At 44.0% G+C, this 11,973-nt stretch overlaps 1 protein-coding gene across 1 annotated transcript; it reads left to right on the plus strand.

Annotated features, from left to right (window-relative positions):
• The first annotated feature begins 111 nt into the window (after nt 1-111).
• GOT1L1 (glutamic-oxaloacetic transaminase 1 like 1) lies at nt 112-5,821 on the plus strand. Its single transcript, XM_059681100.1, has 9 exons — nt 112-1,183; nt 2,296-2,477; nt 3,059-3,170; nt 3,420-3,529; nt 3,746-3,838; nt 3,927-4,077; nt 4,546-4,711; nt 5,209-5,351; nt 5,607-5,821. The coding sequence occupies exons 1-9, from the start codon at nt 1,069-1,071 to the stop codon at nt 5,780-5,782; spliced, it is 1,248 nt and encodes a 415-aa protein (XP_059537083.1). The 5' UTR covers nt 112-1,068; the 3' UTR covers nt 5,783-5,821.
• The last annotated feature ends 6,152 nt before the right edge of the window (nt 5,822-11,973 follow it).

The raw sequence follows: 11,973 nt of genomic DNA on the forward strand, positions 1-11,973 counted from the left end.
CAGGCCGACGCTCTATCCACTGAGCCAAACCGGTTTCGGCCATAGTATTTTCTTACAATCCTTTATATTTCTTTTTTAAAAAAAATATATTTTATTGATTTTTTACAGAGAGGAAGGGAGAGGGATAGAAACATCGATGAGAGAGAAACATCAATCAGCTGCCTCCTGCACACTCCTACTGGGGATGTGCCCACAACCTAGGTACATGCCCTTGATCAGAATCGAACCTGGGACCTTTCAGTCCACAGGTGGACGCTCTATCCACTGAGCCAAACTGGGTAGGGCTAATCCTTTGTATTTCTGTGATGTCAGTTGTTACTTTGCCTCTTTCATTTTTTTATTTTGCTTATATGGGTCCTCTCTCTTTGTTTCCTGGTGAGCCTGGCTAAATATTCATCAATTTTGTTTATCTTTTCAAAGAACCAACTCTTGGTTTCACTGATCTTTTGTATTGTTCTTTTAGACTCCATGTCATTTATTTCCACTGTAACCTTTATTATTTCCTTCCTTCTGCTTACTCTGGGCTTTTCTTGTTGCCCTCTTTCTAGTTCTTTTAGGTGCAGGGTTAGATTGTTCATTTGAGATTTTTCTTTCTTCTTGAGGCAGGTCTGTAATGCTAAGAACTTCTCTCTCAGAACGGCTTTCACTGTATCCCATAGATTTTGGGTTGTTGTGTGTTCATTTTTATTTATTTCCAGGTATTTCCCTATCTTCTAAAGGGCTGACTTGCTATTTTGGATTTGGCGAATTAGGGTTAGAGAGGAGAAGGCAATGAGTTAGGGAGAAGTGCCTGAGAATTCCAGGTCTTCCCTCCCCTAGCCATCTCTCAGGGGATTCTTCTCAAGTGCCACGGAATAGTACCATAGTCCTTGAGGATCGCCACCATGGAGACTGGGAGTTGGGTTCTATTGCTCTGGTGACCAATTGCGTGGGGCCTCTGTACTGGAACTGCCGGGGTTCTGGGAAGAGGCAGGCCTGGGAAGCTCAGGCTTAGAGGAAGCCTTGGGGCAAAAGCAGAAGAGAGCTTAGGAGTGGACTCATAGTCTTGGTTCTACTTTCAACTCAGTGATGTCCACCCTTTCAGTGTTCTTGGATGTGCCGGCAGCCCAGAAGCTAGAAGGCAGCTTGTTAAAGACCTACAAACAAGACACTTACTCTAAGAAGATGTTCCTGGCCTATAAAGGTAGACGCCTAAAACTTAGTATATCATAATTGCCTCTAGGGGGCAGTATTCCATTGCTACAGAGGAATCAGGAACATCGCGCAAGCTTCTCCCAGTGGGCAAAAGAGCAGAAACCATCCTGGGTCATTCCGCGCCCTCTGCCTTTCTCTGGGGGCTTTCAGAGGTTTGAAACAAGCTCTGGTATATCCTCTTCCCCAGCTGTATGTGGGGCCTGCATGAGCACAGCACATTTTTCTGCCTCTTTCTCCACCCCCTTTCTGTTCCTGAACTAAGAATGGTTCCCTAAATTGACTCTTCTGATATACAGAGAGCCCTTGCCACTGTGAACGTCAGTGTTACCTTTGTTTAATCTCAGGTATTTATAACTCCCAGGCTGTATATAATTTTCGCCCTTTAAAATGGCACATAGGTTTCAGTTGTCTTCTTTAAAAAGGCAAAAATTGGCTCAGTGGATAGAGCGTAGGCCTGAGGACTGAAGGGTCCTGAGTTTGAGTCCAGTCAAGGGCATGAACCTCATTTGTAGGCTTGATCCCTGGCCCTGGTTGGGGCATGTGCAGAAGGCAACCAATCAGTGATGTATCTCTCTCACGTTGATGTTTCTCTCTGTCTCTCTCCCTCCTTTTCACTCTCTCTAAAAATCAATGGGAAAATATCCTCAGGTGAAGATTAACAAAACAAAAAAACCCACAAAAATTGTCCTGGCCAGTGTGGCTCAGTTGGTTGAGTGTCATCCTGTGCACCAAAAGGTCGCTGGTTCTTGGTCGCTGGGACCAAGGTTTTCTTGTCCTTTTCCTGTCATTGCTCCATTGTTTACCATGATCCCAGGTTGTGAATTTGATCCCTGATGCAGGAGGCAGCTCTGATCAGTGTTTCTCTCTCCCTTCCTCTCTCTCTAAAATCAATAAAAACATTTAAAAATAAAAAATATTTTAAAAAATTATAAATATTTACTAGTAGCAAGTTGCTTTTATAAAAGGGAGGGATGGGAAGGAAAGTTGTCTTTTCCTAGGCAGCTTTCCAAAGCTTCAGGAAAGCCAGGACAGATGAATTGTTTGTGGGCTGTCTGCAGAGCCCAGAGACCTCCAGTTCACCCTCTGCGGTTCTTCTCACAGTCTGCATGACCCAGGAAGGACAACCCTGGGTTTCTTTTGTGGTGCACAAAATCCGACGGCAGATTGCACAGGATCCCTCCCTGAACTATGAGTATCTACCGGTGATGGGCATGAAGTCATTCATCCAGGCCTCGTTGGGACTTCTCTTTGGAAAGCACAGCCAAGCCATCGTGGAGAACAGGGTGAGAAGGGCCCCTCCTTCACTCACACAGACACAGGGTGTGGAAATCGGAGTTTGCACAATTTTAAACCTGAAAGGGACTTTGGAACACCCCCCACCCCCACCCCCCGGCATTGACAAAGAAGACTTGTGAGGCTCATAGAGTCCCAAGCTTGTCGTTGAAGGGCAAGGCCAGCATCAGAACCCAAAGCCCATGCTCTTGGCACCAGCCCACACTGCTAGTGTGCAAACTCTCTCAAGAAAGGAATATTCTGCCGAAACCAGTTTGGCTCAGTGGATAGAGTGTCAGCCTGCGGACTGAGGGGTCCCAGGTTCGATTCCGGTCAAGGGCATGTACCTGGGTTGCGGGCACATCCCCAGTAGGAGATGTGCAGGAGGCAGCTGATCGATGTTTCTCTCCCATCGATGTTTCTGACTCTCTATCTCTCTCCCTTCCTCTCTGTAAAAAATCAATAAAATATATTTTTTTAAAAAAAGGAAAGGAATATTCTGAATCTGAGGTGGTTCTAGTATCACCATTACTCTTCTAAAGTGTTATTTCTGTTTGTTTGTTTGTTTGTTTGTTTATTTATTTGCTGGCAGGCAGGGGGTGTGCACACTGTTGGTGACAGTGGTGCCTTCCAACTTGGGGCCCAGTTCCTCAAAACTTGGCGTGGGGATTCTCAAATAGTCTACGTCATTTCTTCTCAAGTAGGTGAGTGTTATGCAAGGTGAGGGTGACAGAAGATCCCTCTCCCGTTCCTGATTCCCACCCCATTTACATTCTTCACTGCTGTCCTTCTCACTCTCTGTCATGACAAATGGTGGACAAGCCAAGGTATGCTTGCCCTTTTCTTGTCATTGCTCCATTTTCAACCCTGACCCTCAGGGCCATTCTCTGGTGTGTCTGCTTCCATCTCTCCATTTCCCATGTAACAGCTGGTGGGGGGCTGTGTTTTCACAGAACAACATGGACTCATCTTCCAGGACATGGGCTTTATAGTTTTTGAATTCTCCTTCTGGGACTCTGAGCAGCTGTGCATGGACCCCAATATACTCTTCAATTTGGTGAAGGTAGAGAGGCCACCCTCAAAAACTTTTTCCCAGATCTGACCTACAGTGTTATTTTCCTTTCCTTCCCACCCTTCTAATTATCCAAGGCCTTTTCTAGGCTTGGATTTGTCTAGTGCTTTGGTAGGAACCAACTTGGAGGATCACTTCTCCTCCAACACCCCGGTGCCCCTACCACCTGGCAGGGGCAGTGCCTGATGAGACAGTCTCTACCTATAGGGGGCCCCAGATGGCTGTATCTTTGTGATCGGGAACATCGACTACTGCAAGTTGACACAATGTCAGTGGACAAAGTTGATGACCACCATGAAGGTGAGCCCAGTGTCTCACTTGACTTCCTTTCACCATCTACCATCACTGTCATCAGTCTCACCCTTTTTCTTTCTCCTTTCTCCTCTAGAGAAAGCGGATATTCCCATTTTTTGACATTCCCTATCAAGGTTTATCTACCGGTGACCTGGAAGAAGATACTAGATTCTTACAATACTTCATATCTGAAGGCTTTGAATTCTTCTGCAGCCAGTCTCTGTCCAAGAGTTTTGGCATTTATGGTATGGTCTGGGCACAAGTAGAAGGGAGGGTCTGGTAGTAAAGTGCTGCCACACCCATGACACACTCCACACTCTCTCTACCCTGTGGAAAAAGCCATGGCCTCCAGAGAGGGCAGCATGGGGCACAGGAGAGGAGCTAGACATCTGGTTCCGTGACATCATCTCAGCTTAGTTATTAAAACTGGCCCCAGTTACATTGTTTTGCCCTTAGACCTTATTTCATCATCTCTAAGAGGAGGGGTTAAGAATTAGTTATCTTTCTAGTTCCTTCTACCTTTGAGACTCTGACAGTTACTCTTCCTCGAAGAAGAGCCTCTGGCAACTTCCTAGGGCCTGGACACCAGCTTGACTGGGCTGGGATGAGGGCCCTGCAGGTTGCCCCTCTCTTCGGCGAAGTTGGAGGCTGAGTTACAGGGGAGGGCCCTGGTAGAGGAGACTGAGAACGAGGCTCCTGTCTCCATGCTGCAGATGAAGGAGTGGGGATCCTAGCCGTGGTGGCACTCAACAACCAGCTCCTGCTGTGTGTCCTCTCCCAGCTGATGAATTTCGCCCTGGCCCTGTGGCTAAACCCTCCGACCTCGGGTGCTCGCATTATCACCTCCATCCTCTGTAACCCTGCTCTGTATGAAGCATGGTAAGGGTGAAGGGTAGGGGCAGGAATGGATGGGCAGAGCCTCTAGATACCTACATACTTCCTGATTCACAAGATTCAACTGGGTGCTTCGCTTCTTGCCTCTTTACTCCATTCATTCATAAACATTTACTGAGGACCCACTGTGTTCCAATGGCAATGACTGTGCCAACTCTTTCCCTACTATGGGGAAGTGGGTAATAGAATGGGACACAGACTGATGAATTATTTGAACTCTTCCAGATTGCAGGAGATTAGGAAGCCCCAAGAGCTTGCTACTCTACCAAAGTCTGCATAGGAGTCTGCTTGGCTTGCTTAAATTAATACAGGCTGAAACTTTTCTCCAATTCATAACCATCTGAGATCCCTGACTCCACTGGTGTGCCCTCAGGCACTCTGGTTGGGGGCTTTTGAAGGGAAGAGAAGTGGAATGACAATGAGGAGATTGGGAGCAGAGGGAATCCACACACTCTAATTTCTTGCTGTCCTTCCTTTGGCAGGAAGCTGAGTCTGAAAGAGGTTGCAGAAAACATTATGCTCATCAAAGAAAAGTTTAAAGAGAAGCTCCGGCTTCTGGGAACCCCTGGCTCCTGGGATCACATCACTAATCAGGATGGGACCCATGGGTATCTTGGACTCAACTGTAAGTGTCTAGGAGGAGAGACCTCTCCCCTTTCTGACCTTGGGCTTGTATTTGAATATTCAGCTTCACTGATTAGGTGACCAGTCCCCAGCTTCACACCAGATTTTGAATCTTTCTTGAGGAAAGTGGAGCTGCTTTGAAGACCCCTATGGCCTCCCACAAATGTTGATGCACCCTATCCCCCATAATCCACCTGGGCTAGAGAGGACTTAGAGTTGGTCACCCCAGGATCTGAGATCCTGTTATTATCACAAGCCCAACAGGTAGAATATTTGGTCAAGAAGAAACACATCTACGTCCCCAGGAATGGTCGGATTAACTTCACCTGTATCAATGCCTCCAACATAGATTACATCACTCAGAGCATCAACGAGGCTGTCATCTTCACAAAGGGCTCAGGGGAAAAAAAAAAGTCTCCAGCAAGTCAATAGCTCCGAAGTTAGAATAAAAGCTTGAGTCTTTGCAAAATTCCTGTGCTGGTTATTCACTGCTACAATTTATTTCTCTGCTGAGTATTCTGTCTCTGTCTATCTACCTACTTATAAAGCATTGGTCTGGCCTCAGCAAAGAGGTGGTGGTGGGGAAAGCCCAGAGAAAAAGGAAATGTCTACCTTCATGTACCATCTCATATTTTTTTAAGCTTTTTAAAAATCTTTATTGTTCAGATTATTACAGTTGTTCCTCTTTTTTCCCCCATAGCTCCCCTCCACCTGGTTCCCACCCCACCCTCTGCCCTTACCGCCCCCCCACCCCCGTCCTCATCCATAGGTGTACGATTTTTGTCCAGTTTCTTCCCGCACCCCCACACCCCTTTCCCCCTGAGAATTGTCAGTCCACTCCCTTTCTATGCCCCTGATTCTATTATATTCACCAGTTTATTCTGTTGATCAGATTTTTTATTCACTTGATTTTGATTCACTTGTTGATAGACATGTATTTGTTGTTCATAATTTTTATCTTTATCTTTTTCTTCTTCTTCCTCTTCTTAAAGAATACCTTTCAGCATTTCATATAATACTGGTTTGGTGGTGATGAACTCCTTTAGCTTTTTCTTATCTGTGAAGCTCTTTATCTCACCTTCAATTCTGAATGATAGCTTTGCTGGGTAAAGTAATCTTGGTTGTAGGTTCTTGCTATTCATCACTTTGAATATTTCTTGCCACTCCCTTCTGGCCTGCATAGTTTCTATTGAGAAATCAGCTGACAGTCGTATGGGTACTCCCTTGTAGGTAGGTGACTAACTGCTTTTCTCTTGCTGCTTTTAAGATTCTCTCTTTGTCTTGCTCTTGGCATTTTAATTATGATGTGTCTTGGTGTGGTCCTCTTTGGATTCCTCTTGTTTGGGGTTCTCTGCTCTTCCTGGACTTGTAAGTCTATTTCTTTCACCAGGTAGGGGAAGTTTTCTGTCATTATTTCTTCAAATAGGTTTTCAATATTTCTTCTTTTCAATATTTCTTCTCTCTCTCTTCTTCTGGCACCCCCATAATTCAGATGTTGGTATGCTTGAGGTTGTCCCAGAGGCTCCTTACACTATCTTCATATTTTTGGATTCTTTTTTTTTTTTTCTTTTCTGGTTGGGTGTTTTTTACTTCTTCGTATTTGAAATCTTTGACTTGATTCTTGCAATCCTCTATTCTGCTGTTGGATCTCTGTATAATATTCTTTATTTCAGTCAGTGTATGCTTAATTTCTTTTTTTTTTTAATTTTTTTTTATTGCTTAAAGTATTACAAAGGGTATTACATATGTATCCATTTTATCCCCCCGCCCTAGACAGTCCCCTAGCCTCCCCTATCACCCAGTGTCTTATGTCCATTGGTTATGCTTATATGCATGCATACAAGTCCTTTAGTTGATCTCTTACCCCCCTACCTCCTGCCCCCCAACCCTCCCCGGCCTTCCCGCTGCAGCTCGACAATCTGTTTGAGGCAGCTCTGCCTCTGTATCTATTATTGTTCAAAAGTTTATAATGGTCTCTATTGTCCACGAATGAGTGAGATCATGTGGTATTTTTCCTTTATTGACTGGCTTATTTCACTTAGCATAATGCTCTCCAGTTCCATCCATGACGTTGCAAATGGTAAGAGTTCCTTCCTTTTTAGAGCAGCATAGTATTCCATCGTGTAGATGTACCACCGTTTTCTAATCCATTCATCTACTGATGGGCACTTAGGCTGTTTCCAGATCTTAGCTATGGTGAATTGTGCTGCTATGAACATAGGGGTGCATATATCCTTTCTGATTGGTGTTTCTGGTTTCTTGGGATATATTCCTAGAAGTGGGATCACAGGGTCAAATGGGAGTTCCATTTTCAGTTTTTTAAGGAAACTCCATACTGTCTTCCATAGTGGCTGCACCAGTCTGCATTCCCACCAGCAGTGCACAAGTGTTCCTTTTTCTCCACATCCTCTCCAGCACTTGTCGTTTGTTGATTTGTTGATGATAGCCAGTCTGATAGGTGTGAGATGGTACCTCATTGCTGTTTTGATTTGCATCTCTTGGATGATTAGTGACTTTGAGCATGTTTTCATATGTCTCTTGGCTTTCTGGATGTCCTCTTTTGAAAGGTGTCTATTTAGGTCCTTTGCCCATTTTTTGATTGGATTGTTTATCTTTCTTTTGTTAAGTTGTATGAGTTCCCTATAAATTTTGGAGATTAGGCCCTTATCAGATATGTCATTGGCAAATATGTTTTCCCACACAGTGGGTTTTCTCGTTGTTTTGTTGATGGTTTCTTTTGCTGTGCAGAAGCTTTTTATTTTGATGTAGTCCCATTTGTTCATTTTTTCTTTAGTTTCAAGTGCCCTAGGAGCTGTATCAGTGAAGAAATTGCTTCGGCATATGTCTGAGATTTTCTTGCCTTTGGATTCTTCTAGAATTTTTATGGTATCCTGTCATACATTTAAGTCCTTTATCCATTTTGAGTTTATTTTTGTGTATGGTGTAAGTTGGTGGTCTAGTTTCATTTTCTTGCATATATCTGTCCAATTTTCCCAACACCATTTATTGAAGAGACTATCTTGGCTCCATTGTATGTTCTTGCCTCCTTTGTCAAATATTAATTGAGCATATTGGTTCGGGCCGATTTCTGGGCTCTCTATTCTATTCCATTGATCTATATGCCTATTCTTGTGCCAGTACCAGGCATATGCTTAATTTCTAGTTGGTCCTTTTTCACATCCTCAAGGGTCTCACTAGATTTATCGAGAGTCTCACTAAATTTATCGGCGGTTTCTAGAAAATTCTTGAAAAATCTTATAACCGTGGTTTTGAACTCTATATCCAGTAGTTTGCTTTCCTCCATTTCTGTCATTTTTTACCAGTTTCTTTGTCTCTGCATTTTGGCTGCTTCCCTGTGTTGATAGAGTGGCTTTCTGTGCTAGGTGTCCTATAGGGCCCAGTGGCTCAGCCTCACCAATTACCTGAGGTGGACACTCTTGGTGCACCCCTTTGTGGGCTGTGTGCACAGTCTTGGAGTTAAGCCTTGATTGTTGTTGGTATCACTGGGAGGAATTGACCTCGAGGCCAATTGGCTGTGAGAATCAGCTGTGTCACGGTGGGAGAACTTCTGTGCTGGAGACACACTTCTGGGGCAAGACTTGCTTTAGTGGGGCTTTGGTGCTCACTGAGTCTGCCCCCTGAGTGTGTCCCTTATGGATCTGAGGAGTTGTAATCTGGATGGTCTCACTCTGACCACTGGGTACACTGGCACTTGGATCTCTAAGGAGGTGCTAATTTAGCCTCTGCCTGAGCTACCCAGCAGGAGCTATGGAGAGATCTGCAGATTCCTCTTCTTTGTTTGGGATTTGGAGGCGCCCAGATGAGACCCAGCTGTGAAGCAATGCAAGCTGCTGTGGGGTCTTGGGCCTTCTTTTGGATGTTCTGGGTCTCTCTGACCCAGCTGCAGTTTGTTAGGTAATTTTAGATTGCAAAGGGCCAGGCCATTCATATGCAAAAACCTCTGCACACAGTTTGGGTGGGGCAGGGTCTCAGGGAATCAACAGGGCGGAGCAAACAGCTATGGCTGATTCTCAGCCATGCCCTAAGAGGCCCTGGGTCTCAGTGTCCCTCGGCAATCCCCGCAAGCACCTCTGAGAGAAAGCCGCCCTTGAGTTCCGAGTTCTGAGTTTAGCCCACTGCCAGACAGTCCAGTTTCTCCCTGTATGAGTCTGGGTCCCCAGAGACTCGCCCGGAACTGGAGTTCAGAGCAGTCGGGAGCTTGTGTCTCCCTCCCAATCGAAAAAGTCAACCGCACCCTCAGTTGCTAGCCCTTTCTGCATGAGCCTCCGTACCTCTGCACTTTACTTCCTACCTCCTCTGAGTCTCAGTATGCTTTTCTCTTTCCTTCTAGTTGTAGAATTTCCACTCAGCCAGCCTTCCTGTGGTTCTGGATGATGTCTTTTTTGTCTTTTATTTGTAGTTTTGAAGGGGTTGTGTGAGGCAGCAATTTCAGGTGTTTACCTATGCCGCCATCTTGGTTTCTGGCCTTACCATCTCATATTTATTGAACACCTACTATGTGAAGGCCCTGATCTGCTGTCTTAGTTCATTCGAGCTGCCATAAACAGCATATTCTAATGTGAACTCACATGGCAGAAGGGGTGAGGGCTCTTTCTGGGGCTCCTTTTATAAGAGCACTAATTCCTTCCATTCATGAGGGCTCTACCTTCATGACCTAACCATGTCCAAACACCATCACATTGGTGATGAGGTTTCGACATATGAATTTGAGGGGGTGGGGAACACAAACATTCAGACCATAGCATCTGGGCATCAAAGAGAATGTAAAAAACATGTACAATCCAGTCCTTTTCCTCCAGAGCTTAGTTGGGAAACAACCTTAGTCACATGAAACAGTTAAGTAGCATTTCAAGGCTGAGTGTAATAAAAAGGCACAACAGGTTACATAGATGTGATTATTACCGTCCCGAACCTTCCTGTCATCCCAGCTAACTCAGTGGAGCAAAGATGATTATCCTGAAGATCCAGTCCCAAGTTACAGGTTGATGAGCAAATTTAATATTGTTACTGTTTTGAGGCACTGAGTTTGGGAGTGATTTGTTACATAAGTTTAGATAGCTGGAACAATGGTTTTGTCTTTTATGTCTCTTTTAATCAATAGTTTCCTCCTCCGTTGTTTTTCTTGCAATTTTTTAAAATTGAAGAACTGAGTTGTTTTTGTTTTGTTTTTTTTGTCCTATAAGGTTTCTCACAGACTGAATTTTGCTAATTTCATTCCCATGGTAATCATTTAACATGTTCCTCTGTCTTCCTGCATTTTTTGGAAAATAAGGATCCAAATTAGAGGCTTGATCAGATTCAAGTTCAATCTTGGTCAGGCCACGTCCTACATGGTGATGTTGTGTTTCATCAGGAAGCATGGGGTGCTAATTTTATTGTTGTTTTGTTTTGTAAATCTTTTTGAGGATATTTTTGCATTGATATTTTTTTTAGAGAGAGTGGAAGGGAGCAAGGGAGAAGATGAGAGAGAGAGAGAGAGAGAGAAAGAGAGAGAGAGAAACATTGATGTGAGAGAGAGGTTGCCTCCTACATGCACTCTGACCTGGACCAGGACGAGGATCAAACCTGCAACCCAGGTACATGCCCTTGACCGGGAATCAAACCCATAGACCAACCTTTGGTCCACGGGCTGCCACTGTGACCATTAGGCAACACAGGCCAGAGCAGGATGCTGGTTTTTTACTGTGATGTCAGCAATCATTGATGATTATGCTGAGCTCCATTAATTCATTTGTGTGGCAGATTGGCAGATATTCTAATTCTAACATCATTTATTCACTCATTAAGTGGAATGCTTTTATAAATAGAAATTTTCCCTCACTGTGATTTGCTTAATGTGAAGTAGATTTCATGTAGAAAGGCATAATTAATGCTTGGTTCTTTCCCCTAATTTGCCAAATTAAAAAAAATCTTTATGAATTTAAAATGATTTGATGTTTCACTCTCTTGCAAACGTCATCCTTATTGATATTTTAAATGTCTGACCTTTGAGCTGTAGGAGCCAAATGAAATTAGTTTGGGAGATTTTTTTATTTAGAACAACCTGAAAGGGCTGTGGGTTTTATTTTCAGAAGGAGGAACCAGTTTGTGAGATCTTTTGATACAATCCTAGTACTCTTTGATAGCTTCTTTACTTTCTGGCATGACAAAAAGTTCCAAAAATTTTTTGAACATTTTCTGCCCCAGACCTAGAGTCAGTCATTTCTCAAAGGAGCTCTAATCACTTTTAGGAGATGTAAAAGTACTGGATTGGTCATTATTTCCAGCTCTTTTCAGTAAGATAAAATATGCTGAGTGCCTGTCTTCCTTTGCAAACCAGACTAGGACACTGGAGACATGGAGGCTGAGGCTGAGTAAATTGTCAGTAAATGCATTCTGCTTTTCCAAGGAGTCCAGACTGTCATTACTATTATAGCTAATGGCTTTTGAGTGCTGGTCCACAGCTTTGCTGTTCTAAGAGCTTTGCGTCCATCATCTCATTCAATCCTCATAACAGCTCAAAGAGATCGGTTATTATTATTATTATTATCGTCCTCATTTACAGTCTTAGGAGTATCAGTAATCTGCCCAAGCATGAGGTGCAGGGGGTGGAAGTGCTTGGT

This window comes from Myotis daubentonii, chromosome 2 (genome assembly GCF_963259705.1).
Source record: "Myotis daubentonii chromosome 2, mMyoDau2.1, whole genome shotgun sequence".
NCBI classification, from domain to species: Eukaryota; Metazoa; Chordata; class Mammalia; order Chiroptera; family Vespertilionidae; genus Myotis; species Myotis daubentonii.